Source organism: Tenrec ecaudatus, chromosome 13, assembly GCF_050624435.1.
Source record: "Tenrec ecaudatus isolate mTenEca1 chromosome 13, mTenEca1.hap1, whole genome shotgun sequence".
Lineage (NCBI taxonomy): Eukaryota > Metazoa > Chordata > Mammalia > Afrosoricida > Tenrecidae > Tenrec > Tenrec ecaudatus.
In genome coordinates this window covers 6,285,999-6,313,669 of record NC_134542.1, presented here as the reverse complement: position 1 = coordinate 6,313,669, position 27,671 = coordinate 6,285,999, and the positions used below count along the sequence as shown (strand labels likewise).

At 59.2% G+C, this 27,671-nt stretch overlaps 1 protein-coding gene across 4 annotated transcripts in view; it reads left to right on the top strand.

The window, feature by feature from the left end:
* Positions 1-27,671, top strand: part of DGKD (diacylglycerol kinase delta) — an 82,460-nt gene that overhangs the window by 51,050 nt on the left and 3,739 nt on the right. For 2 of the 4 annotated variants that reach the window (XM_075528888.1, XM_075528891.1), the window contains 24 exons: positions 5,862-5,966; positions 6,512-6,644; positions 7,752-7,858; positions 8,006-8,131; positions 8,417-8,519; positions 10,522-10,684; positions 12,066-12,174; positions 12,460-12,599; positions 13,324-13,408; positions 13,824-13,918; positions 13,997-14,096; positions 14,188-14,461; positions 14,683-14,847; positions 15,613-15,741; positions 16,590-16,686; positions 17,803-17,913; positions 19,514-19,610; positions 19,691-19,798; positions 20,278-20,391; positions 20,492-20,626; positions 21,583-21,761; positions 22,686-22,797; positions 22,877-22,969; positions 23,479-23,598. In XM_075528888.1, the coding sequence (XP_075385003.1) occupies positions 5,862-5,966; positions 6,512-6,644; positions 7,752-7,858; positions 8,006-8,131; positions 8,417-8,519; positions 10,522-10,684; positions 12,066-12,174; positions 12,460-12,599; positions 13,324-13,408; positions 13,824-13,918; positions 13,997-14,096; positions 14,188-14,461; positions 14,683-14,847; positions 15,613-15,741; positions 16,590-16,686; positions 17,803-17,913; positions 19,514-19,610; positions 19,691-19,798; positions 20,278-20,391; positions 20,492-20,626; positions 21,583-21,761; positions 22,686-22,797; positions 22,877-22,969; positions 23,479-23,598 (3,000 nt within the window). The remainder of the gene's footprint in view (positions 1-5,861; positions 5,967-6,511; positions 6,645-7,751; positions 7,859-8,005; positions 8,132-8,416; positions 8,520-10,521; positions 10,685-12,065; positions 12,175-12,459; positions 12,600-13,323; positions 13,409-13,823; positions 13,919-13,996; positions 14,097-14,187; positions 14,462-14,682; positions 14,848-15,612; positions 15,742-16,589; positions 16,687-17,802; positions 17,914-19,513; positions 19,611-19,690; positions 19,799-20,277; positions 20,392-20,491; positions 20,627-21,582; positions 21,762-22,685; positions 22,798-22,876; positions 22,970-23,478; positions 23,599-27,671) is intronic. The other 2 variants (XM_075528889.1, XM_075528890.1) reach the window with 2 other exon arrangements.

Here is a 27,671-nt window from a genome sequence, read left to right as displayed (position 1 = left end):
TGGGGGTGATAGCCGGGAAACACGGTGATGGTATGAAACGCCGCCGGAGCATGGGCCCTAAAATGGTGACGTTCACATGCCTGTGTTCCACTGAAATACAACATGCTGCAGACAGGTTGCGTCAGAGTTGCGTCTTGGGGTTAGGGATGTGTGCTTCCTCCCCTCATTCATTTAAAATTAGAATCCGTGAGAATTTCTAAAAGCAGCAGTGTCCGCATTTCTCTCCCACTTGTTGAGTCAACAGGAAAAGGAAGATGGAGAGTAACTGGCGCTCGGCCAGAGTGGCCAGCTCTTTGTCTGAAGGTTTCACTGCAGACCCTGCCGCCGTACAGAAAAGAAACACACGCACACACACACAAAAAAACAAAAACCACCATAATCGCCATCATTTTATAACAGCATTACGTTTTGTGTCGGTGTTGGAAACCAGAATAAGACTGTGGGTCAATAAAAATAATGTGCTTGATTGTGTTTTTAAAGCAGTATTTCCTGGAAAATAACATGCTGACCGAAAAACTTCTAAAGCCCGTATTTAGTGAAAACAGTTTTTGGTGCCCGCTTGTTGTTTTATTATTGCTGTTATTTGCCAAACACATATCCGAGGAGAACTCTAGACCCACAACACGTAAAGAACACGTACAGCTCAGTCACAGGGACACGAAAGAAGTCAGTAAGCCGGAGTACAAGACTGGCAAAGGCCCGGCTCCAGAGTTCTGCAGAGGCCAGGTAAGCACAGGGGCAGAGGGTCGATGGCCCACACCAAGCCAGTTGCAGCTCCGACAGTGGGTGTCAGGGTCGGGCAGTGCTCCACTGGGATTCTGCCAGCTCCATCTGTTGTTGTGGGAAGTAAACTCAGCCGAGTCCACATGCACAGTCCAGTGGCGTGATGACACTGGGCCACCGTCCCTCCCCTTCCTCTTTGGACTTGCTCCTCTTCCCATAATCCGCACCTGCCCCTCAGGTTTGGGTGCGCTCTCTCCGGTGGCTTCCAGTCCCACGCAGATGGTTCTAACGAGAGCGTAATGCCCAAGGTAGACCTTCTCTGACCAGTGAAGGTCAACCGGTGACCCCTTTCCGTCTTGGTTGAATGTTGAAAGGTGATTCTAGAGCAGGTGTTTCAGGGAGTTCCCCCACCCACCTCCCGTGGCTCCAAAGTATGGACTCCAGGAGCACCTGAGCCTTTGTTCTGGGTTGGCTGCTGCAGGTCCTCCGCCGCACAGTGCACAGTCCACGTGCCCCCCTCCCGTCCTGACTCTCCTTCCTCCTCTGTTGCTCCTGGTGAGTGAGGGCCCGTGGTGCTCCTTTTGAGACTCCAGATGGTGTGCTAGCAACTAGGGGGTGGACCAGAGGCACCAGCACATCATTCAGGCCAGTTGACCTAATGACCCTAAGCCCCTCCAAACCAAGGAACTAAACCCCAAAACCCCAGGGGGTGTTTGGTCCTGCAGAGCAGCAACTTTAAATATATATATATATATATATATATATATATATATATATATATATATATATATATATATATATATATATATATATATATATATTCCGAGTCATGGTTATAAACGTGTCAATCACGTGGCTTTTGCTATTTCAGCACAACTCATGCTCACTGACAGTCAGGAAAGCCAGCAGCTTTGCCACCCAACCCTTTATCACTGCGGTTTCCTGTCACCATAGATCCCCCACAACCCCCCGACCCCTGATAACCCCCGACAAGCACGGATCTCTTTCCGCCCGCCCTTTGAGAGGAGGGAGCCTCAGCTCGTTCATGGGGAAACGCCAGTATAGCTCTTCGCTCCGTTTTCCCACTGGCTTTCTGGAGCCCTCGTGTCTCAAACGAGGAGAGTGCCATTACTTCTATGTTGTCGGTGAGAGAGATGCACCTTGTCACTTTCTGCCACCTGCTTTCAGCAACGTCTCAAACAGGATTTTTGTTAAGAGACCTCAAGGGTATGCTCTGGGCTGTAGCATGGGACTCCCCCCCGCCCCCCAACCTTACAGTTCCTCAGTTTCCCCAGGTAACGAGGCAGGGTGCTGCATCTGGTTCAGGTGCATCTGCACACTGCACCAACAGGTGGAGCATGAGAAATGGAGACCAGGAGGAAGCGGTCAAGGCTTCCGTCTCCCTTGGCTCCACGGTCCATGCTCATGGTAGCAGCCGCCAGGAGGTCCAAAGGTGCGTTGCTTTGGGTCAGTCTGCTTCACAAGACCTCTCTAGAGTGTTGAAAGTTAAGGATGGTACTTTGAGGACTAAGGTGCGCCTGGCCCCAGCCACGGCCTGCACGGCCTTGTGTGCGTGTGAAGGGTGGGCCCTGAATAAGGAGGCAGCAGAAGAGCCGATGCCTTTGAACACCCAGTGCACCAGGGACGGCACAGGACAAATCAGTCTGTCTCCTCGGGGCAGGGGTGGCAAGACTTCATCTCAGGTACTTTGGACGTGTGGTCAGGAGAGGCTAGTCCCTGGAGAAGGACGTCGTGCTTGGGAAAGCCCTCGAGTTGGATTGACACTGTGGCTGCAGCCACGGGCTCAGTGTGGGAGCAATTGTAAGGCTGACGCAACACCAGGCAGTGTTTACTTTGCTGTGCACGGGGTCTCTGGGTCGTAGCTGACTCAGTCGAACCTAGTAACAACAACAACACTTTTCTATTTTATAGTGAATGTGCCATGCAATTCAATGTTTGTGTGTGTGTGTGTGTGTGTGTGTGTGTGTGTGTATTTAAATCATTTTATTGGGGGCTCTTACAACTCTTACCACAATCCCTGTATACATCCATCCATTGTGCTGAGCACATTAGTGCATTTGGTCCAGTAGCCACATTATACCAACAGATTCCTTTCTCTGGGGGGCCGGCTCCTCACATGCTGAGGACTCTCCCCTTGGTCACCCTAATCAACAGTAAAAGTCTGTAACCTTGTACATAACAAAGGAAAGAAACTTAAAGAGAAAGAACGAGATCTGACAATACTTGCCCTTTGGTGGTTGGCTTATCTGGCTTCGCACAAGGCCCCCAAGCTCCAGTTCTGTGTGTGCTGCCCACGCCTTTGTCTAGACGTCAGTTATCGGAGGAGGAGTAGCCCATTATGTGTGTGTTCTCCTTTCTTGGGGTTCATCTTTGGATAGGCAGCTGGGTTGTCCCCACCTTTTAGCTATTGGCGAACACTGGTATGCAGGTCTCTGCGGTGCTTCTGCTTTCAGATCTCCTCGCCGTAGACGTGGGAGTGGAGTTGCTGGCCACGCAGTAGGTCCGGTTTTCCACAGTGCAGTCCCACTAGCAGTGGATGGAGTTTAAATCTCCCCGCGGGCCAGCCTGCCTCTGTGGTTTTCTGGTTTGTTTTTTAAATCTCTGTTGTTCATGGATGCCACTGGCTTGCTCCCGTCACAATGGAACAAAGCGACGCCTTGCACTTGTGTCTGCCCATTGTTGCAGCCACTGTGTCCGCCCGTGTCGCCCAGTGGCTGTCTCTCTCCTGTCCCGGGTCCTCCGGGTAACCTGCCCCAAGTGTGTGAGCGGGGTCGTCCTCCTAGATGGAGCGGGCAGACGCGCCCTCTGGTTGGATCTGGTGACACTGACGCTCGACCCCTGTCCTGTGTTTGGTGCCCGTCTTACGATGGGGTGCCTTGTCATTTTCTTACCGACTTGTAGAACATTTGTATTTATATGCGTAGTATAGACACACACACTGTGAGTTGTAGATATACAGTATGTGGGTACTTTAGTGGTCCTTGTGTACATCCTTGTTGAATCTAGGCTCTGAGATGTTCTCACATCGATAGTTTTTCTTTCACGTTGGTGACGTGCTTGGGGAGGTCCTGGTGAAGGCCTTCATTTTCACGAGGTCTGTTATTTTGTCTTTTGGTGCTTGTGCTCGGGAATCCATTGTTGAAAACCAGGCCTGACGGTGTTGGCCCTTCTTGTTCTTGTAAGAACTCCATGGGTTTAGCGTGCAGATTTGGGTCCTTAAGCCATTTTGGATTTGCTTTTGTGGATGGTGGCAGGCCTGGCTCCTGTTTCGTTGCCCTGCGTGTGGGATGCTTCTTCCCTGACTGCATGGACTTGATCGTAAACCAGTGGACGGAGATGCGTGGGGTTTTCCTGACTCTCCGTTCTGTTCTGGTGATCTGTGTCGACTGCTGACCGGCACCGGCCTGGTTTGAGTATTGTAGCTGTGTGTGACGTGTTGTAAAGTCAGCATGTAGCAGTCATCCTGCTTTGTCCTTTTCACAACGCTGCCTTGGGTTTCGAAGGCCTCGTGCCCTTCCCTGTGAAGTTCAGTGGACTCTGACCCACCGCTACCCTCCAGGACAGAGGAGGACTTGAATCCTAGCCTGCCACCTCTGTGGAAGCAGGCTCCCAACCCTTTCTCCCTGCTCTGCTGCTGATTTCTCTGAACAGCTGGGTGCCATTTTCGTGTGTGGGATATTTCCCAGGTTGGTGGTCTCGTTTCCAGAGACGATGCCCGTGTGCATGGCGCCTGGTTCTCAGCTGCCTTGACCAGCACACAACAGAGGGTATGTTTGAGATGATGGCGCTGCCTCTGACGGCCCTGGCTGACATGCCTAAACCGTCCCAGTATGCCACCTGTTCGTTTATGGGGCAGCCGCGTCCGTTCTCTTAGTTGTCTAGGCCGTTCTTGTGCCGAGTCCTGCTGGTGCTAGACGCATGATGTGGCCTCCTGCTCCCATCAAGGTGACAGCCGTGGGGACCCTGTGAGGCGCTTCTCTGCCCTGCCGGGCTGCTCGCTCTCTCTCACGCACACGCACAGACCTCCCTGCAGGGTCTGATTTGCACTGAGTGTGTGCTGACCGGCAGCTGGAGTCCACTTGCAGCTCTGGAGGAAGGCGAGGCTGTCTGCTCCCGTCGAGGTCTCCAGCCTCAGAAGCCCGACAGAGCAGCTCTGCTGTGTTCCACGAGGGTCTCTGTGAGCCAGTGTGGGTTTCGTCGGTACCCGTCTTCTGTTTGGTGAATGTTGTGGTCAGTGGCTGTCCAGTTGGTTTCACTCCCAGCAGCCCAGTGAGCAACACAACGGAACGCCGCCGGGTCCTGCCCCCCATTCACAATCACGCTTATGTTTGAGCTCATAGCAGCAGCCACGGTGCCCGTCCATGTTGTCGAAGGTCTTCCTCTCTTTCACTGCCCCACAGGATGTCCTTCTCCAGGGACTGGTCTCTCCTGACAACGTGTCCAAAGCATGTGAGGCAAACTCTCGCCACTCTTGCCTCTCAGGAGCACTCTGGCTGTACTTGGTTCTTTGGCAGTCCACGGCTCTTTCCGTATTCTGCCCAGCACCATGCTAATCCAAACGCATCGACTCTTCGCCGTTCCTTATTCAACGTCCAACTTCACGCGCATGTGAGGAGATTGTAAATACCACCTCGACTTGGTCCTCAAGGCAGCATCCTCACTCTTCACGACTCTGGAGAGGTCTTGTGCGGCAGACTTAACCAAACGGAACGCGTCTTTTGATCTCTTGACTGCTGCTTCCGCGAGCATTCGATCCCAAGAAGCCCAGATCCTGGACCGCCTCCCCGCTTTCTCCATTTCCCGGGCGGTGACCTCCGGGTCCCGTCATGGTGAGGGTGTTGGTCCTGACGTTGAGCTGTAACCCACCCCGAAGGCTGCGGCCCTTGTTCCTCATCAGCCAGGCTGTGCCATCTGCATAAGGCAGGTTGTTTAGTGAGCCTCCCTTCAGTCCCGACGTGGCAGGCTCCTGATAACCCAGCGTGATGACGCTGTACAAGCTAAATTGGACCGTTACTCGGTTTGAAATCATTCTTCTTGTTCTCCTGGGCCTCACATGTGTGTCCCTGAGTGAAATGGTCCCTTCTCCTGAACGCCCTGCCCCGTGTCCGCCCCTCCAGGTCATCACCCCGTGCCGGAAGCTCATCTTGTGTGCTGACAACAGGAAGGAGATGGAAGATTGGATGGCAGTCCTGAAGACGGTGCAGAGCAGGGAGCACTTTGAGGTTAGCCCAGAGCGCCCCTTCCCCCCCCCCCCGCACATGACCATCCTGTCCCAACCTCCTGCTGGGGGTGCGCTGTCTTGCACCCCCACCCCAAGTGCCTGTTGCAGCCCTGCTCCACCTGTGCTCTGGGGGCGTGCCTCTTCCCACCTGCACACACCATTGTGAGAGTGTCCCTCTGCCTATGCCTGCTGCAGCCCCACCCCACCTGCTGGGGCTGCCCACTCAGCCCCCATCCCGGCTGTAACCCTGCCCACCTGCCCTCCCTCTCCTCCCACTGCAGCCCTGCCCCGCCTGCTCCCCACCCCTCCCACTGGGCAGGTCCCACGTGCCTGCCTGCTGCAACCCCGCCCCACCTGCTGACCTCCATCTGGGACATACCCCACTGAAGCTCCCTGCTGTGTTTCCCCGGGTCAGCTTACCTATCAGTACTGCCTGTCCCTTGTGATGCTTCCCCCCTCCCTCTGAACACCTTTCCCACCAGTCCCTGCCTAGTCGTCCCTCTGAAGGCCCCGCGCTGACCCCCACCCCTCTCCGTTGCCCCGCAGCCCACCCAGTACAGCATGGACCACTTCTCAGGGACCCACAACTGGTACGCCTGCTCCCACGCCAGGCCGGCTTACTGCAACGTGTGCCGCGAGGCGCTGTCCGGGGTCACCTCCCACGGGCTGTCCTGCGAGGGTGAGGACACAGGGCAGGGTGGCCTCAGGGCGACACAATCCAGGGGCCACGGACACTGGGCCCAGGCCAATTCCTAAGACTTGGCTCCAAGGAGCCTGGTGGCGGCGGGCTGCTCTGGGTGCATGAGGTCCACAGTTCCAGCCCACCCCCTGTTCTGCAGGAGGAAGAGGGGGCTCTCTGCCCCTCCCAGACCCATAGTTATTCTCCGAAGGTCGCTACAGTTGGAATGGGCTCACCGGCAGGTGGTTGGCAGTGGTTCTGAGTTTGGGCTTGCTAGGAGTTGTCCATAATGAATGACCCTGTGTTCGAACTAGCAAAGTGGAGGAGACATGAGCAACCCCCACTCCCCCTCCCCTGCCTTACTGCAGGGTGGCTGTGTGGGTCAGCCTCGGGGGTCAGGGAATCTAGTTCCTGGGCTAGTGCAGTGAGCCGGAGCAGGGTTGGCGGACTACAGCCTGGCCAGTGCCGCCTGCCTCCCCTTTGAGCTGCAGAGTGACTGCTCGCTTTTTACATGGCCCCTGGTGGTGTGGCAGTTACGCCCTTGGCTGGCTGCTAACTGCAAGGTCAACAGTTCGAAACCACCAGCCGCTTCTCTTCTCAGGAGAACGGTGAGGCTTTCTACTCCCGGATAGAGCCACAGCCTAGGAAACCCACAGGGGAAGTTCCACCCTGCCGTATAGGGTCGGTGTGAGTTGGCATCAAGAGCAGTGAGTTTGGGGTTTTCGTTTTGGAAAAGGCAGAAGGCGTGTTCAGGGTTCAGTGTATGTGCAGTCCCGTGGGCTGTCCTTTGACCCACGGTGGCCCAGCTGTGACAGTGACCATCTGGCCCACACAGCCAAAGCTCATCACCATCGGGGCCCTGTGGCAGAAGTTGGCATCCTTCTCCCTGCGGTCACAGTAGCTGAGCTCACAGCGTGGGCACACGCCCAGCTCATACCACCCCTGTGCCAGGACCTAGGGCTGCCCCCGTGCTGGTCCCCCTGCCCAGCTGCCCAGGACAGAGCGCAGGGAACCTGAGGCTGTAACAGGAGAGCTGGGGGAGCCCTGCGCCACCCCTGCTGTCCTGGAGGACCATGGCTGAGCCCGAATCTCACTGGCTCCTTGCAGTGTGCAAGTTTAAGGCCCACAAGCGCTGCGCCGTACGTGCCACCAACAACTGCAAGTGGACCACACTGGCATCCATCGGGAAGGACATCATCGAGGACGAAGACGGGGTATGGCCAGGGACCTGGGGCTCAGTGGGAGGGTTAGCATGCTCCTGTCCCCTCTGGCCGGCGTCCCCCTCCACCCCCTTCCTGGTAGGGTGCTTGTGAGCTGCATCTGGGCCCAGGCGCCTCCAGCCTCCCTGCTCTGGCCTGCAGATTGCCATGCCGCACCAGTGGCTGGAGGGGAACCTGCCAGTGAGCGCCAAGTGCACCGTGTGCGACAAGACGTGCGGCAGCGTGCTGCGCCTGCAGGACTGGCGCTGCCTCTGGTGCAAGGCCATGGTGAGCGCGGCCTGGGGGCCGGGCGGGGTCAGCACTGAGCAGAAAAGGCCAGCCCTCCGGCTGCTTCCCGGTCACGGAGAGGAGCCCTCAGAGCCGCTCAGCTGCTTGCCATCAGACGCCTTTTCTCCTTCCTGGGGTGGACGCAGGGCACAGGGTGGGCACACAGCTTCCCCCTGGGCTGGCTGGGTGCCCGGTGGGTGGGACAGGTGGAGGGCATGGTCCAGCCACAGTGTGCATGGCTGAGGAGAGGCCTCTGTGTCTGAGGCTGCTGACTCCCTGTTTCAGGTGCACACGGCATGCAAGGACTCCCTGCTGACCAAGTGCCCGCTGGGCCTGTGCAAAGTGTCGGTCATCCCACCCACGGCCCTCAACAGCATCGACTCAGACGGTAGGCGCCTGAGCCCAACCCGACTCGTGTTCTGACGCCTTCTTCCCCAGGCCCTTAGAATGAGCCTTGTTGGGGTGCCAAGGCTTGGGCGGCAAGAACTCGGGCACGGCCCCGGGGGGGCGGGCGAGGCGTCACACAGCCAGTGAGTGGGTGTTGGCCCCCCGGATACCAGAGACTGGAGGCCCCTCCCATTCCACATGTTCCCAAACTGACTTGGCATACACCCCCATTTGGGGGTGGGGGAAAGAAAAGGGGACTCAGTGTCTCCTGAGCAGTTAAAACCTTTGAGAGTCTAGCCCTCCATTCACCTTGAAGAGGAGGGATCGGCTTTTGCAGCCCCCAGGTGGGGTACTTGTTACGCGTTGGGCTGCGATCCACAGGGTTGGCAGTTTGAGACCACCGGTGGGAGACAGACTGGACTTCCCACCCCCCTTAAACAGTCACAGCCCCGGAAGTCCCCAGGAGGCCACTAGGAGTCAGCATTGACTCCACGCAGCGAGTTTGGTTTAGAAGCTCCCAGCAAACCACTCACTCTCTCTATCCCCCACTTGCTTTGGGGAGAAACAACCCTACTCAAAGGTGCTGAGCCCGTTGGCAAGACAATAGTAGCCACTTCTAAGTCTGAGAGCCCTGGTGGCACAGGGGTTAAGTGCTCAGTGGCCGGCCTGAAGGTTGGCGGTTCGAACCCACCGCTTCTCCTTGGGAGAGCGATGGGGAGAGGAGAGGGTCTTCTCCGGTAAGGGCTCAGTTCTCTGCAGCACCAGCCTCTGCACACACCAGCGTCAACCCAATAGCAGGGGGCAGTGACCTGCTTCCCTCTCTTGAACGGGAGCAGGCGGGGCTCCGGCCAGCAGCTGGGAGCCTGGGAATAGGTAGGTCCTTGAGCCCCGGCCCTACATGGCCATGGTGACACTTGGTGCCCGAATAGTACCAATAGGTCTGACCATACAGGTAGGAAACCGGGGGTGATCTGGGAGTTGGCGGCCTGGGTCACAGCAGTCGGAAGGTTTCTGGAGGTTAGAAGCAGGGTATTGGGGTCAGCAGCCACTGGTGGCTCACCCCCTCTGTCTTAGAGCAGAACTGTGCTCTATGCCGTGGGCTCTTGGAAGTGGACCACCGGGCTTTTCTTGAAGCTGCCCTTGGGCAGGGTGGCACCTGCAGTCCCTGAGTTGGTGGCCAGGTGTGGGGGGAGGGCTCCTTGTGAAAGTTAGGGTCCTTGTAGATAGATGTGCAGCCCAGCTGGACGGGGAGGTAAATGGCAATGGTGACTACATCTGACCTCCCCTGGCTTCCCTGGTGCCTCGAGGCAGGGGCTGGAGGACATAGAATCCTGTCCCTTCTATCGTTACCTGTTCGGACACCAGCCGCTCCTCCCACTCCACTTTCCGGCTCTGCTGGGCTTGATGGCTCCTTGCAGTGGTCGCAGAACTCCCAGACAGCGCTCACAAATACAGGGTTTATAGGGGCGTCACGGCAAGTCAGGGTCAGCAGACAGTGAGGGCACATCATTCGTCTCCACCTCTCAGTCACCGGTCCCTTGGCCTTTGCCTCCATGGCCAAGAATCCAGCCCGCCTGTCCCTCAGCCCCCAAGTTCTCAGTCTTGGGTCAAAGGAAGAAAAAACAAACCAAAGCACCAAACTGGAACGTGCTCCTCCAGGGTCCTCCGCCACTGCTTCCCAGACGGTCCCTCCTCACAGTCAGGGGCTGGTGACAGGACTGGCCAGCCCTCTGTCAGTGCGACGCACGCCCTGGGGGCAGGTCCCTCCCGTCACAGTTAGAAATCCCACTCCACGGGCGTGTGGTGTGGGAATGCGTGCTTGTTAACCCATGTGGATGTGCTGGGTAGGCGCTGTCTGGGGCCTCGTTAGCCTCACTCCACTTCCCAGCACCTGCAGGAGCGCCCACTCGTACCCCGGGTGTGCCCACTCAGAAGGCCGGGCCGCACCACATTGGGCGTCTTTCCACCCCTCAACGTCTTTCTTTCTCTGCCCTCTCCCCCAGGTTTCTGGAAGGCCACCTGCCCCCCGTCTTGCACGAGCCCCTTGCTGGTCTTTGTCAACTCAAAGAGTGGTGACAACCAGGGGGTGAAGTTCCTCAGGCGATTCAAGCAGCTGCTGAACCCTGCCCAGGTCTTCGACCTCATGAATGGCGGGCCACACCTCGGGTAGGAGGCGGGGGAGCCAGGCCCTAGGAGTGCTTAGAGTTTGGAGGTGGTGCATGCCCAATAGTCATCCTTGAGAGACCCCAGGACGCGTAGACTCTGCGCTGAGAACCAACTCAGAAGCCCAACCCACCGGGCACTGCACCCAGCCCGCAGCAGAGGCATGGCATTCCGCTTCGCCCGAGCTTGTTTTAGCCATGTGTGTGCGCATGTGTGTGTGCATGCATGTACACACATGCACCTGTGTTCATCCAGTGGGCTCCTTCTTTCAGCTGTTGCTCCGTGGGATGCCTTCACGTGGGCCGCTGGGTGGAGTCGCCCACTCGTGTGTGTGTGCGTGTGTGTGTGTGCGTGTCCCTGTCCCCTGCCCCGTAGCCATGATGTGGGACAGGAGAGCTGCCCTGCAGGGTTTCCAGGGCTGTCATCCTCACGGGGCACACTGTCACCACTCTGCCAGATGTCGCGTATCTCCCCCGCAGAGGGGCTGGTGGGTTTGAACCACGGGCCTTCAGGGTGACAGCTTCACTGCTGTGCCTCCGGGCCCCTCAGTGTATTGAAAGGGGAGCAGTTCTCCAGCAAGGCCTAGAGGGAGGGTGTTTGTTGGGAGGGTGTGAGACACCACTGCTCTTGTGGTCATGCAGCGGGCAAAAGGAGCTCCTCTCTGTATCTGCTGCATGGTGACCTGAGGGGTCTTTGAGCCTTTAGTGGGTTGTAGACAGCATCTGAAGTGTCTGTTTGGTGCTGGGAGGTGGGGCGTAGGGTGCTCCTCCCAGAGGTGGCGGGTCTGTAGTGAGGAGGTCTCCTCACCTGGGGTACCTGTTCTGTGGAGTGCTCCCTGTTTGGAAGGGCTGTGGTGGGGAGTGCCCCTCATTCAGGAGGTCTGTGGTGGGAAGTGCTCCAGGCCCTGAGTATTTGGTGGGGAGTGCTCCCAGCCCACAGTGTCTGGGCGGTGGAGTGCTCCCTGTCTGGGGGGTGTGGTGGGCAGCGTCTCCTGCAGGAAGTGTACCCACTGGAACAGATGTGGGGGAGCGCCTCCCACTTGTGTGTCTAGTGGGGATGCTCCTTGTTTGCGGTGTCTGGCGGGGAGCCTCCACTGGTGTTGTGTTGTGGGAGTACTCCTGCCCTGGTGGGAGCTGTGTCCCTGAGGAGGGCAGTCAGCTGGACGGCCCAGTTGTATCTTCTGCTAAGGCCTGGAGCCACTCAGGCTGGGCTGTGGGCTGCCTAGATGGTGGGCCCCTGCCCAGCCGTCACCCACACGTCGTCCCACCTTCACAAAGTCATCCCTGAGCGGTGTGGACCACTGGTGGGGGTGACCGCCCAGGAGGAAACTGAACCCGCGCCTTCCCTCAAGGCAGCAGCGCCCAACTCCCTCCCTTCTCCACAGCTTGCGCTTATTCCAGAAATTCGACACGTTCCGGATCCTGGTGTGTGGCGGGGACGGCAGTGTGGGCTGGGTCCTGTCGGAAATCGACAGCCTCAATCTTCACAAGCAGGTGCCCGGCCGGGTGGGTGGCTAAGAGCTTGGCTGCTAACCAGTGGGTTGGTGGTCGGAACCCACCAGCCGTTCCATAGGAGGAAGGGGTGGCGAGTTGCTTAATGGCAGGAAAGCTTGGAGGCGAGACCCTAAGGGGCAGTTCTGCTCTGTCGTGTACAGGCAGTGTGGGTCCCACTGGGTTTTGGGGTATGAGAGGGCGGTGGCCCAGGGCTCTGGTCTGCACATGTCAAAGCCCATGTGTGTGTTGTCTCCACTGCCCCCTCCCCCCTGCTGTGTTGGTTAGTGCCAGCTGGGTGTGCTGCCCCTGGGGACCGGGAATGACCTGGCACGAGTGTTGGGCTGGGGCTCAGCCTGTGACGACGACACACAGCTGCCCCAGATCCTGGAGAAACTGGAGCGGGCCAGCACCAAGATGCTGGACAGGTGAGTCACCTGCCCAGGGCTTTCTGGTCACCTGCAGTTTGTCTCAGATGATGGCAGGAGCCGACTCTGGCTCTGCCTCCCCAGGGCTATGAGGGAAGGTGACTGTGGGGGCGTCACCACCTCCGTCCCATCAGCAGAGCAGCTCATGTCCCAGGGTCTGTCCCCAGGAGAGTTTGCATCTTCTGGTGCAAAAAATCCTCAGTACTGCTTTCCACCTGTGCCTGCAGGGGTCAAGCCCAGAACCCCGACCCTGACTCATGGTGACCCCATGTGTCAGTGTAGAACCGCCCGCCTGTGTATTTGGTGGCTGAGCATTGGAGGCCTGTGTGGGGTAAACAGGTGTGGGTGAGCCACCTTGTGTTAACTCAAGGACTCACCTTTGGAGGCCCCTGTGGAAGGTTCATCCCCACCCTCCAAGCCGGCTCCTCTTAGAGATCTCGTGGCTCTGAGAAGGAGGGTGAACCCCTTTCTCCAGGAGCAGCCGACCTGCAAGGTCTGGAGGCCAGCTCTTCTCTCAGAGCTGCTGCACGCTGGACTGAGCAGTCAACGTGTTGGTTCTCACTGAGCAAGGAGACAAGCAACCTGGTCATTTCCATGGGGCAGGGTGCCCTTATCAAGATGAAGTAGGAAACGCTCTTGGCTGGAGTCCCTGGGCCCTGGGCAGGGGCAGGTGAGGCCACTCTGCAGGTCCGCATGTCCTCAGCTGCCTCCTTTCGGCCCGCAGGTGGAGCATCATGGCGTACGAGACCAAGCTCCCCCGGCAGGCGTCCTCATCCAACATCACCGAGGACTTCAGCGAGGACTCTGAGGTAGCCCTGAGTGTGTGCACCCTGCTGGGGGGCAGGATGGGAGCTGGGAGCCTTGCTGGCCAGCAGGGAGGACAACATCTGGAGGAGGTGGACTGTTGCCCATTGCCTCACCCATGCATAGCTTGTCTTCGCCATTGAGGCACGTGTTATGGCCTCAGAGGCCCATGCTGTTGATGACTTGTCACTGTCTAGTTCTGGAGAGTTGACACCCCTCACCCCACCACACACACCTTGTCCACGAGCAGTCGGTAGACTCTCTCTAGTCTCCCAGGCGGCCTCGGTGGGCCTTGGGAGGCAGCATGTGCTTGGAGAGTCACCCCTGGGCTTGCTCTCAGAATCTCAGTGACTCGGCGCAGGGCCTGCAGCCACGGAGACCCTCTGCAGCCCACTGCCCTCTTTTGTGGGGTCAATTCAGGTGCAGCAGATCCTCGTCTACGAAGACTCGGTCGCCGCCCACCTGTCTAAAATCCTGACCTCTGACCAGCACTCGGTGGTGATCTCCTCAGCAAAGTGAGTCCCCGGGCAGCGGCAGAGGGGCTGGCTTCCAGCGGGAACTCTCTCGGAGCATCTTCCCGTGTGTCTCTCCAGAGTGCTTTGTGAGACGGTGAAGGACTTCGTGGCGCGTGTGGGCAAGGCCTACGAGAAAGCGACGGAGAGCTCGGAGGAGTCGGAGGTCATGGCCAAGAAGGTCCGAGCCCCCGGGGACCCTTGCTTCGGGGCGGGCGGGGGTGATGGGCATGAGGACGTGCTCTCCACTCCCCCGTCCCCCTCCCCTGCAGTGCTCTGTCCTGAAGGAGAAGCTGGACTCTCTGCTCAAGACCTTGGACGACGAGTCCCAGGCCTCGACCTCTCTGCCCAGCCCGCCGCCCACCATCGCCGAGGAGGGGGAAGACGGGGACGGGCCCGGCAGCGTCTGCAGCTCCTCAGGGGACCGTTCCATGGCCTCGGTCTGCTCCGCCCGGCCGCAGATCTTCCGTCCCAGGGAGCAGCTCATGCTCAGGGCCAACAGCCTGAAGAAAGCTATCCGGCAGATCATCGAGCACACGGAGAAAGGTGACCGCCAGCCCCCAGCGAGCAGCCTGCCCTGCACGAAGGGCGGGGTCGAAGGGTGACCACCACACACGCAGGCTGGGGCCAGGGGTGGCGGGGTGTGTGTGGAGACCCAGCCCTGAGTGGGAGGAAGTGGGAGGGCAGGTGTGTGTGTCCCCGACACAGCAGGGTCCCGGGGTCCAGGCCCCCACGCGCTCAGACCCACGTCTCTTCTCCGAGCTCAGCTGTCGATGAGCAGAACGCACAGACCCCGGAGCAGCAAGGCTTCCTCTCAGGTCTCCCCGCGTCTGAGGGAAAGAAGCACCCAGGGACAGACGAGAGGGTGGGCCCGTCGCCACCGCCGTCCAGCGAGAGCTGCGGGCTCTCCAAAGGCAAGAGCCACCGCAAAGGTACCAGCCGGCCTCCGCTTGGCCCTGGCGACCGTCTCCTACCCTTTCAGTCTCGAGAAGCCCAGCAGCCCTTTGGGAGCTGGGCGGCAGCCCCACATGCCTCCCCCATCAGCATGCGCATCTGCGTCACGGAGGCGGGAGTGTGCCATTGCCTGTGTCTGCCTGAGCGCCTCCCTCAGCCCCAACCCGGGTCCCCTGTGGGTTTTCCTCAGGCCCCCTCCCCGCCCTGTCCCCTACTATGTACTTGCTCAGAACCCCCATCTCTGCCCCCGAGTGCTTACTTAGCACCACTCAGATGGCCTGGCAGTGCAGGCCTGCCTCTCCTCCTGGAGGCGACTCCGAGACAGGCTTCTAGTGGGGCCACCTTGCTGACCCGCTCCATCTCTCCCACTTCAGGGGGCGTCCTGGCCTTTCAGCCCCCCAGTGGAGATAGATGCCTCGCTCTCCATGACAAGGGCAGAACCCTGTTCATAGGTTGTCTGGCCTGAATCAGCCTGACACTCACAGGACTCCCGGACACCCACAACTCCCCACACCTGTCATCCCTCGCTCCACCTCTGCTCATACAGGCTTTCCTTGCTCATCAGGTGACAGGGCGGCTGTAACCACACCACCCCTTACACATTCAAACCCCTACCCCAGGTACACACACTCATTCTCTCGCACTCGCCCCAGGACCACCTGCTCATCCTCCCGCCCTGCTTCTTGGACTTCAGTGACACAGTCTGTCTCTCAGGTGGGCTCAACTTTTCTCTTTGGTTTCAGTGTCCAGATCCCCGTGTGAGAAGCTGATAAGTAAGGGAAGCCTGTCCCTGGGCAGCTCAGCGTCTCTCCCTCCCCAGGCGGGAAGCCGGGACACCCTACCAGCGCTGAACACAAAGATTCTGTACCCACGTGAGTGTGCTTGCTGATCACAGGGCCCAGGGGGCCGGCATCCCCTCAGCCATAGGGTCACTGACCGGTGCAGTAGACACCCCAGCCAGCTTGCTCCTGCTGTTCAGCCAGGTCGAGGCAGGGCCCCTGCCTGGAGGGTTGCAGGCTCTTGGGGCAAGAAGACACAGAAACAGGTTCAAGTGTCAGGTCACTGTGTCCGTGACCTTGGTACAAAGAGAAGCTCGAGCCCCTCTGACTGCCCGGGGAGGCTCGGGAAGACGGGGAACGTAACTGTCCCCTAGCACTGTTCTCTGACTCCGAGGGGGAGCTCACTGCCTCACTCAGACTTGAGTCACACCCACCGCACCTAGCCTTTCTCCTGGACCCATCTGCCCGTTTCTAGATGGAATCTCTGCTGCAGGGGAAGACGATCCTGGGGTCCGGGGGCTAGTGAGGAGAGCTTGATGAGTCTGGAAGCAGAGGACGGCAGAGTGTGCCCAGCATTTCTAAGTTGGTGCATGTAGCTTAAGGATTCAGCCACCTGGCACGTCTTATGCTAATTTGTCTCCCAGGAAGCTGGTCTCATGGTGTGAAGTCCCCGGATGTAAGCTTTTTGTCTCTTGTTACCCAATGCCGTGAAGCAGGCGCTTCGGCATCGCGTAGGATGTTTTTGTGGGTCTCACAGGTGCTGCCTCTGCTGCTCCCTGTGACTGTTTTGATTCGACGGCCGAGACGGTTACCTGTCGGGGTTTGGACATGTTTGAAGATGGGTCATGAGGCTGACTTTCTAAGAACATGTGTGCTGCGTCAGCCCTGGGCCCCAGCTTCTGTGGGTCTGACTGGCGTGTCTCTCTGTGCCTCCCTTCCAGATGTCCGGGCCGGCATGTCGGGGTCCTTACCAGGGGGTTCTGTCATCAGCCGTCTGCTCATTAACGCTGACCCCTTTCACTCGGAGCCGGACAGCCTGTGAGTACGGGTGCCCACCCGCTGGGCGACCTCCTGGGGAAGGGGCGGAGCCAGGAAATGCCCTCAGAGCCCGCTGGAGAAATTAGGCCAGGGCCTCTCCCTCTGGTTGCTCGCTGGCAAGGGAACCTCGACCCTGTGGTGTCTCCCCGTCAGGAAGGTGGCCGATGACGGCCTACCCCGCGGGGTTGGAGAACCAGCCCGTGGCCTTCTGGTCCCCACTGAGGGCCGTGGTCTTTGTGCACCGAGTCCTCTCCGCCTTCAGCAAGCATGGTAGCATCATCTGCCCGTCGAAGGTGGTTCCTGAGCCCCCTCCAGTCTTGGTGCCACCTGTTCTCGGCCTGTTTGCTCAGCAGGCAGATGAGACAAGTGTGGTGAAAGGGCAGCGCCCCGAAGCACACCTTTCCTCACGTTCACCTCTGCAGCGTCCCCGTGTCCTGGCGTCTGTCAGGTCCCGCATGAGCCCAGGGCTAGGATCTGGAGCTCCAGCGTTAGCTGTGGTTGGTTAGGATCCACACAGCCCAGTGCTGACAGACGGGCAGACAGGCAGCTTTCTGTCATTCTGCTTCCATTCCCAATTCTACGTTTTTCATTCTTGTCCCCACGAGAATGGAAGCCACAAGTCAGCCCTATAACTCAGGCAAGGGTTTGTAGCCATTGACAGAAACCACCTGAAGGTTATCTATCCGCTGGGCTGTGAACAATGGAATGTTTTCTAGCTATTTTAAAAATAAAATACTGAGTGACCATGAGTGAACCTTAGACACATAACACCGAGTGACAGAAAGAAGGCAGACCCGAGAGGCTGCGTGCGCCGTGACCCCGTGTGTGAGCCTGATGCAGAGATGGGAAGTGGACGAGGTCACCCCTGCCCGGGGACATGAGGCCGAGGGCACCGGGCTTTTCCCTGAGGGTCACGATTGAAGGTGGCAGGGGTGGTGTGGTTCTGCATGTGCTGAGCACGCCACAGAGCTGAACGCTCTGAATGCGTGGATCGTACGGGCTGCGTGTCCCCCATCCGCAACCTGCTGAGTAGAAAGCCCAGGTCTGCCCGAGGGAGAATCGCGCGGGGGTGGGGGGTGGGGGTCGGTGGTAACGGATTGGGATCCGCCTTCACAGTGAGTGCTACACTGAGAAGTGTGTCATGAACAACTACTTCGGCATCGGCCTGGATGCCAAGATCTCCCTGGACTTCAACAACAAGCGGGACGAGCATCCCGAGAAGTGCAGGTGGGCAAGGTGGCCCCGGGGCGTGGCGGGTGAGATGGGCCTCAGGATGAGGAGGCCGGAGACCGCCTGTAAGGCCTGTGGTCACCAAGTGGGGAGGGGCAGGTCTTTCCCAGGGATGGCACGGGGACGAAGCAGGCCACGGTCCGAGCAGCCAGCTTGGAAAGACTTACCGCCAGGTGGCACCAAGTTCGGCCCTGCTGTCACTGGGCGGAACCGGGGGCCTTAGGGAGTGTGTGGCTGTGTAAGATTTGAACAAAGTGTGAGTACACCAGCCTGGGGCTTCTGGAAGTCTCCGCTGCCCCCACTCAGCCTGCTGCCTCAACCCCAGGCAGCGCTGGCTGGATGGTGACTCTGACTGAGGGGACCCCACCCAGGGGCACTGAGGGAGTTTGCCGAGGTGTCCCCTCGCCTGGGCGCTGGACTGAGGGACATGGAAGTGTCCTCTTTTCTGGGCCGATGTGTTATTTTCCCTCCTCATCGGAGGACTTGCACCGTGACGTTCTCCGGAGAACTAGCCTGGAGTCTGGAGAAGGCCAGGCCGTCTAGACCTGGGCGAGGAGTGGGCAAGAGCTCTGTCCGGCCTGTCTGCCTCCCTCAGGGGTCACCAAAAAGCCAGAGGGGCAGCTCAGAACTCAGCACAGAGGTGGTTAAAGCTCTGGGCACTTGGAGGTTTCTAGGAAAAAGCAAACAGACAGACACACACTGAGAGTCCAGCAGGAGCATTCCCGCTGCTGTTCTCCTCCATCTGGAGCAGGGAACAGCCGAGGCCCCAGGGACGTCCCTGTTGCCTGCCCAGGAGGGTGCACGTGCCCGTCCACTGGGGGCTCAGCCCGTGTGCAGGGCGTGTGCTGTGCTTCAGTGGCTGCGGGGCTGAGATTTACGCGGCTTCAGAAGCGCTGTGAGGCAGTTCTACTCTGTCTGTGGGGCCGCCCCGGGGGCAGTGGGCTTAGTGCAGAAATAACTGAGCGGGGCAGTCAGATGCCTGGAGTGTGAGCCGGGCAGAGGCAGGGCGGGTGCCCGTTTCCAGGCCTGTTGGGGCCTCGGGGCAGCTGTAGCATCGCTGAGTGCAGGTCTGCAAGAAGCTATTTCGCGGGGCGGCTGGACAGGAGGAAGACGAGCCCACAGGCCTGGTCACTGCAGAGCTCTGGTAGGAGCACCCAGGGGCCATTCTTGGGGCTCTATTCGGTCAGCAGGGCACAGGGAGGCACATCAGCGCAGCACATGGAGTGACTGGGGGACTTTGGGTCTGGGTGCCCGTCTGTGAAAGCAACTCTGCCGTAAACCAGAAGGTGGTGGTTTGAAACAACGCCCACCCCTCCCCACGTGGCTGCCCCGGGAAGACGGAAGACGGGGGATTCTGCTTGGGAGCCCCATGGGGGTTTCTGCTCCACCCTGCAGGGTCTCAGAGGGAGGGAGGGCAGGGCCGGACCGGCAGTGGTCGGGGTTTGATCTCAGTGCTCCTCTGTGTGACAGGAGTCTGTCGTTTCCAGTGAGGTCGCTGCCCCGCGAGCCTGGGCCACCCCGAACCAGCACCAGAGGCCGCCCAGGCCCGAGGGACATGGCCAGCAGCCCACGGCTCTTCTCTGCTGTGTGCTTCTAGGAGTCGGACCAAGAACATGATGTGGTACGGGGTCCTGGGGACCAAAGAGCTGCTACACCGCACCTACAGGAACCTGGAGCAGAAGGTCCTGCTGGAGGTGAGCCGGCTCTGCGATGCGGCCCGCCCCGGTCCTGCCGCAGGACGACTGGTGACGAGGTGGTCTCTTTTGTCCCCCAGTGCGATGGGCGCCCGATCCCACTGCCCAGTCTCCAGGGGATTGCTGTCCTCAATATTCCCAGCTACGCCGGAGGGACCAACTTCTGGGGGGGCACCAAGGAAGATGATGTACGTGCAGGGTGACGGGAAGGGGCAGGCCTGGGGCTGGGGAGGGGCTCCCTTCCCAGCATGCCAGACCCCTTCATGCCAGCAGCTGGGGGCACACTGGGGACAGGGGAGAGAGCAGAAGATGCCCTTGCCTTGGGCCCTTAGCTCCCCGGGAGGAAAGGACAGAACCAGAGAGGGCCAGTGGGAAGGGTGTTCCCGGCAGAGGGAACAGTATAGGAGGGCCGGGAGGCACCTTAGGGTATGGGGCCTGGAGGATGGAAGGTCCCCGGACCACAGGGGCAGAGCCACTTGGAGTTGATCCAGGGGGGGCCTGTGGGTCCCCTAAGATGTGGTGATGCATTCTGGGAACTGTGGGATGGGGTGCCAGGCTTCACCTGCTGGGGCAGCCTGTGGCTCTGCCCGCCACGTTAGGAGGTCTTGTGGTGGGGATCAGCGGGAGGGAGCAGGGAGCAGCGGTCAGCCAGTCCTCTCCCTTGCAGACCTTCGCTGCCCCCTCCTTCGATGACAAGATCCTGGAGGTGGTGGCCGTGTTTGGCAGTATGCAGATGGCAGTATCACGGGTGATTAAGCTGCAGCATCACCGGATCGCCCAGGTAGAGGCCCAGCCTTAGACCTGGCGTGGGAGGGACCCAGGGGGCAGTTGGGCGCCTCCCCTGGCGCTTGACCGCACTGGCGGGCTGGTTGTGTCCGTAGTGCCGCACGGTGAAGATCTCCATCCTGGGTGAGGAGGGCGTCCCTGTGCAGGTGGACGGGGAGGCCTGGGTCCAGCCTCCGGGGTACATCCGCATCATCCACAGGAACCGGGCGCAGACCCTCACCAGGGACAGGGTAAGAGGACACCCGGCCCTATCCCTACTCCACCGCTGTGGTGGAGGTGCCCCTACCATCCTGTGCTCTCACACCCTGGGTCATGGCCAGAGGGCGCCAGGGGGAGCCAGCTGTCCCAGGGGCAGAAGCCGAGGCTTCATGCTCCTGCAAAGAACTCAAGTGTCAGGGGCAGTCTCCCCTGTCCTGGAGGGTCCCCGTGTGTCCGCTCACCCTTGGGGGCTGGGAGTCTTTATGTCTAGCAAGCCTCCTTCCGACAGCAGGCACTCCCCAGGTGCCCGTGTCGGTGTTGGTCAAGCCCACCAGGCTGGGCACTCGTTCGGAGAGCGCTCACTGAACCTTAGGTAGAGGAGGTAGAAATCAGCAACCGCGTGCGCACACACAGCCCCACTGTAAGGCGGAGGTGTGGAGCCCAGCCGCGGGTCCCCAGGCCCATCTGTACCACGATTCTTGCAAGGGACACAGGGCGTGGGAGAGGGGCTGTTTGCTCATTTCCCCAGGGCAGTGTTCTGCGGGGTTAGGGGTTGGGACCTTACAGGGCTCTTGGGGGCACTGGGAGCACGGGGCCTCCGCCTGCCCAGGGCCCTTAAAGAAAGAAGGCGCACCGAGGCCAGGTGGGTGCTATGCTGGGTGTTGAGGCTCCCAGTGACCAGACCAAGGGTTAGTGTGTCCAGGTGTTCAAGATCACCTCAGGGGGGATGAGAATCACCCAAGCTTTCCTGCTACCCAGGGGTCCCTGCAGTCAGGGCATATGGGTGGGCTCCCCGAAGTTGACCTGGAGAGGCCCCTCAGGTGGTAGTGCAGAGACAGGTGCTGGTCAGCATGGCAGAATCCTGGACCCTGGGAAGACATCCCCCCCACCCCATTTTTCCAAGAAGAGCAGCTGTGCTCTGGGCAGTGCCTTCCAGGCTGTTCCATCCCCCAGTCGCCAAGTGCCACCTGCGCCGTGCCTTCTCCAGAGTAACCCCGAGCTCCGCCCGCCCCAGGCCTTTGAGAGCACCCTGAAGTCTTGGGAGGACAAGCAGAAGTGTGAGCTGCCGCGGCCCCCCTCTTTCTCACTGCACCCCGAGGTCCTGTCTGAGGAGGAGGCCACCCAGATGAGCCAGTTTGGCCAGGCTGCAGGAGCCCTCATCCACAGGTGGGCGGGCTGTGCCCTGTGCAGCCTGGGCCCCGCGGTCCTGGGATGGGGCTGGGGGTTCAGGTTGGGAAGGTCCTCGTCCCCAGGTGGGTATGAGCCCCTGTGCAGCCTGGGCCTGCGACTCTTATTCTGGGGTTCAGGCTCTGGGGGTTCAGGCAGGTACACCCTCATTCACAGGGGCTCTGGGACGCAGGTTGCACTCAGGCCGACAGGTCCTGAGGAATCTGCACACCTGGGCTGCTTCCTCTGTCCAGCCCTTTCTCACACGTGGTCACTCTCCTGAGCGTGTCAGAGCCCCTCCATGGGCGGGGGAGCCCCTTCACTTTGCCTCTCTGTATGCCCCCGCCCTGCACCTGATTTTTAAAGAGCCAGGCGCCCGAGAGTGACTCTACCCGTGTCAGGCCCATGGGGTTCACCATGGCTGCCCTCTCCCTACTAGCTCACCAGGCCTCGCGTCCGAGGTGCCTGTGAGTGGGCGTGAGCCTGCAACCCTTAGCTGGCAGCTGAGTGCTAGAGTGCTTAAGGCAGCCCTGGGTTGTGTTGATGACTGGGAGGGAGACCTTGTGGTACTGTGGGTCAGCGCCCAGCTGCAGGGCCTGTGGTTGGAAGATGCCAGCTGCTGTTGGGGGAGTCTGCTTCCTGCACCGATTGCCGCTGAGGAGGCCGTGCACAACTTCTTGTGTCCTGCCAGGCCGCAGGGAGCCGGACCGGTGCACGTGGGTGCCTTTGCGGCTGGCCCACTGCCTGTGGCTGGGCCCCTGAGCCCTTGGTGTCCACAGGCTATGTCTGTCTTGTGTCACCTGGCAGACGTTCTAGAACAAATGGCCTTTTCTGCTGACGTGCCTGCTGGGGGTCAGGCGGTGGTCTCTGGGCCCATGTCTGAGGGCCCAGCTGCCTGAGTGCCGGCGTGTCCCCTCTCCCCAGCATCCGGGACATCGCGCAGTCCTACCAGGACATGGAGCAAGAGCTGGCCCATGCGGTCAACGCCAGTGCCAAGGCCATGGACAGCGTCTACGGCAGACCCCGAGCCACAGAGGTAGGCGGCCTGCAGCCCCTCCCCCTGGTGGCCCCGCCCTGGACCGCCTGTGCTCCAAGCCTGTGCCCTGTCCTCGCAGGGGCTGAACTGCAGCTCCGTGCTGGAGCTGGTAAGCACCATGAAGGCGCTGCGCAGTGAGACGGAGCTGCTGCTGGCCGGGAAGGTCGCCCTGGTAGGACAGCCATTGTGGGGCCCAGGGGGCTACAGCCCAGGTGGGAGGGGGGGCTGGAGGGTCACCTGGCCCAAAGTTCCCCTGGCTGCCGGAAGCCTTCACTGGCCGGCACGGTCTGGTCACTGGGTAGACTAGGAGTTCCAGGTGTGGGTGACCGCAGGTCCACCTCATTCTTAGCCTTGCGTTCCAACACCCTGTCCCCGCCTGGGAGGCTGACCAGTGAGGCAGGACGGCAGAGCCAGCCCAGTGAGCGGCCCGAGAAGGGAGGGGATTGCTCAAGGCTCCAGGCTAGGGACACCCCCAGATCCAGTCTCCAGACGCCACACCCCTGCTGCTTCCAGCACCTTGGTGCCCTGCCGGCACCCTGGGAGCCAGCCGGGCAGAGGGTCCCCAAGACAGATGAAGCCCCGCGGGGTTTCCCTAGAAGCTCCACCCCGGAAGGAGACCTCCTGTCTGCGGGCCTGGTGATGACCTGCCCGTGAGCAGCTGCCCCTCTCGCCCTCTGGCAGCAGCTGGACGCCCCTCAGAAGGAGCGCTTGACGGCGGCTCTGGCCGAGATGGACCTGCAGCTCACGAAGCTGGCTGACACGCCCTGGCTCTGCCAGGCCCCAGTGCCCGCGGATGAAGAGGTATGGGGCCTCGCTGGGGGCAGCGCTCCCGTCAGACCCTCCACAGAGGTTTCGTTTGCTCTGGAGTGGTAGCCCCACCCAGCAGTGGGCCCAGCTCTGCCTGCCCGTGGCCCAGAGGGAGGGGACCCACCACCCCAGGCACACTCTGCCCGCCTGGTGCCACACATAGGCTGCCTTGACATAAGCTACCCGCAGCCCGTTCCGGAACCCTGAGCACATTTCAAGCCTGTGTGCCACCTGCCTTCACACCCAGTGGAAGTGCCGTTTGGGCCTGTGCCCGGGCCCTCACCTGCCGTTGGCCTGGTGTGCTCGCAAAGGGACCTTCTGTCTTAGTGTGCAAGGTGTCCCCAGCACTCTGCACCGAAGGACATCAGTTGTCAGCCACACGCGTTTCAGCCCTGAGAGAAGGGGTGGGGAGGGAGGGAGGATGCACGAGTGAGCAGGGCCCACGTTACTCTGCCCTGCTCACACGAGGACTTGCCCCCTGAGAGCTCTCACTGGCCCAAGGACACGGGAGAGCATGCACTGATGGACACCCTGGAGAAAACGCACGGAAACCCACACAAAGGCTCCCTGCCCTTCACCCCAAGGAACTGCCCCTCTGGGGCCTGTGGTCACCTGCCCACTGATGGCAGTGTAGTCACCACGCCAGCACTCACGGGTTAGGGTGGCCGAGCCCCTGAATGTCACATGCATGGGGCTGCGTGTTTTCAGAGCACATTACCAGCAAGCACACGGCAGAGTGCTCAGGATTGACAGGCATGTACCTTGTTGTGGTCAGCGCAGCCAGCATATGGGAGAGCCACGGACCATCCAGTGATGGTCTCATGGGGAGTTCTCTGTGGGGTTCCGCTGGGGCTAGCTCTCAGAGGACGTCAGTCCCAATGTGCAGCCTGGGTTTTGGTTACTGCGTGTTCCTTGCCACCAAACCAGAACCCGGTGGGTGATGGCTGAGTGGGCACTGCCTGGCATGGCTCTTGAACAATCTGGTAACATGGGCGCCTCGGTCACCACAGAACGTCTGGTTCTCTTGGTATATTTTCCAGGAGTGAATGGCCCGGTGGCAGGGGACCGTGATGATCGTAGGTCAGGAGTCCCTAGTTTTGCTGTTAGAGGGCAGAGCCGTGGGAAGCCTGGGACCAGGTGGTAGCAGATGTTGTCAGAATTGGACGTGAACTTGTTCTCTAGGATTGTCGAGGGGGTATCATGTCATATGGTCTCAAAAGTTTGTTCCCACTTATTTTTCATTGTCTCAGTCATTTGGTCTTGTCCCCTGTAAGACTCACCTCACAGGAACATTGAGTATCTGGCCAGACTGGCTCCCGGCCTGGCCTTCTCCACAGCCTTCTACGGAGCCCTAACGACTGCCTTCCCTTTTCCAGGTCGCAGGTCCCCCCATTTGAGCCAATTACCGATGCTTTTAGAAGTTTCTCAAAGTTGATTTCTAAAGTGTAAAGTTCTTGATCAACAGACCAGAATAGCTCCCGTTGCTGGTTTCCATGAGAGCTGAGGTGGCCCGACAGAAAGCTTTTAGCACCCACTGCAGCAGTGTGATTCCTTTAATCTCTCCAGTGTGGGGCTCTCCCTTTGCCTGATGAGCTTACGTTTCATACCAGTAGTTCCAGGAGGGGCAGCCAAGCATCTGCAGCTGCCTTTTTCAAGGCAGGTCCGGAGTAGACTAGAAATCCCGTGTCCCTGTCTTCCGTGGCTCCATGGCAGGGTGCCAGCACAGTCAGGAGTCCATGATGACAGTCCTCTGATGGCTTCCACAGTCACAGGATGTACTGATGCATTTCGCATGTGTGACCTCTCATGTTTTGGAGACGATGTGAAACTCATTGTGCTTTACAAAAATAAAAAGAGAAATCCTGTTTCTATGATACAAACAGAAAAAAATGCAAACAACCCCAAAGCAGTATTGGGAAATCTGTTACAGTCTGTGCAGGTTTTCCCGGAACATCCCTGCCGGCTCTCGTGAGCGTCCTCAGTGGATTCTAGAGAGACAAACTCATAGACACTCGTGGGTATATGACGACAGGACTGTACATACAGGATCAGGTGAATATTGAGAAAACACCCCAGGTCCAGATCAAGTCCATAAGTCCAATACCAGTTTGCAAAGCCCTTTTCAGACTCACGCAGCACATGCACCGACGCCGAGTGCAGAAGACCACAGGCCAGTGGGTGGGAAGTCGTGTGGATCCAGGGAAGTAGAGGTATCTCCACTGGCAGGGGTCTCCACGTGGCTCCTCCAGCTCCAGGGCGCTAGTGTTGCTCCATGTGGCTTGTTCTCAGGAATGTGTCACAGGGAATGGTGATTCCAGACTGGGTACCTTTGGATCCCATTTCTGACACCAGATGTCACAGAAGAAATGTTCGCTACTTTGTTAAGAGAGGGACAAAGAAGTGTCCCGAGAGTGACCCAAACAGTAACCCCCTGCCATTGAGTCAGTGCTGTCTCCTAGCTGCCTACGGGACGGTAGAGCTGCCCCTTTCTCCCGGATGGAAGAGGAGATACAGCTTTCCCAGAAGACAGAGTCACCAAGGGGCAGTCAGTGCTCTGGACTAGCAGTGAGCTCTTTATACAGAAAGACGGGTGGGAGTGTCGGTGCTAGGTGCTATTGAGTTGGCTCTGACCAATCTTGACCCTTGACCCCACAGGACCAAGTGCTGCACAGCCTTGTGCCAGCTCCCCTTAGTCCTGGGCTGAGCCCGTTGATGCAGCCACCACCGCAGGCCACTGTGTCGAGGGCCTCCTCCTCACCGCCCCCGCACTTGACCCGGCACGGTGTCCTTCTCCAGGGACCACCTGTCCAGAGTCTGAGCGGCAGCCCTGCCCTCCTTGCTGCCGTACTTCTGATGCAGATCTGCCGCACGTTGTCAGTGTTCTCCAGCACATCTGCTCTGGGAGGCCCGTCTCAGTGACCGCTTCCACCTGCAGAGGACGCAGTGGAGGCACCTTAGTCGTCCTCAGAATAACCTCCTTGCTCGTCGATGCGCTAACGAGGTCTGTGCAGCGGATTTACCTAACGTGGCAAGTCTGAGCTCGTGACTGCTGCTCCCACGAGCACTGATCATGGATCCAAGCCAGACGAAGTCCCTGCCAACTTCAACCTTGTCTCCACTTACCTGTTACGCATTGGTCGGCTTGTGAAGACGCTGGGCTTCCTCAGCAAGTGCTTCAAGCGCGCTCCTGTTCAGCGAGCAAGTTGTTCTTGCCTCCTCTGTGCTGAGGCTGCGCTGGTCATGTGACCCAGCTCCCCCGCTGACCCGTCAGCATGCAGATCAGTGTGGTGAGAGGGGCACAGCTCTGCTGCACGACGTTCCTGGTTCCAGACCACGCAGCATCCCTCGCTGTTAGCACGGCAGATGCGAACACACAGCAGTCAGGGCCGGGAGTACAGGATAACGGCAAACTGCAATTTCCTATCTTTCCCCCCAATCTCGTATATTTGAGCACACTTCTTGGAGGTAACCTACGAGCCGTATTCTGAAAGACGTGTCTATAGAGTCTCGCATTTCCCCAAGGCACCCCGTAGACGTTTCCCGAGAGCCGTGTCTCCACGACCCACACTCTTGCCGCCGCCTCTTTTTTTTTTTTTTGCTGCGAGTGAAGTCTTCAGAGAAGTCACACGTCGTGAGACTCCTGAGTCACAGGCTCAAAGGAAGGCGGCGAAGAAGATTTAGGAGAAGCTAAAGTTTTTATCTTTTTAAAGTGGTTGGATTCAGAGCCTGGGAGAGGTCTTCCCAGCGATAAGCACTGCTGTTGACTAGCTGTAAGTCCCATGCCATTCCAGTAAAAATCCGCCGGGAGTTTCCCCGCCAGTGCGACAAAGCATCCTGTCGGAAGGCAAGCAATACGACGTTAGTCTAAGGTGGATCAACGTGAAGTCAAGAGGTGGGCGCCTGGTCGGAATCTAGGTCAGCCCCCCAGCAGACACTCTTGGAAGGGAAGGAAATCAGATACTTTGTGTTTTACTACGAGGGGGTGCTACAGGGAGATACATGAAGCTTCCCCTTTCTGTCACGAGTCGGTCTCGCGGACCCCCAGCGGTCACTCTGCCGGGTGCTGT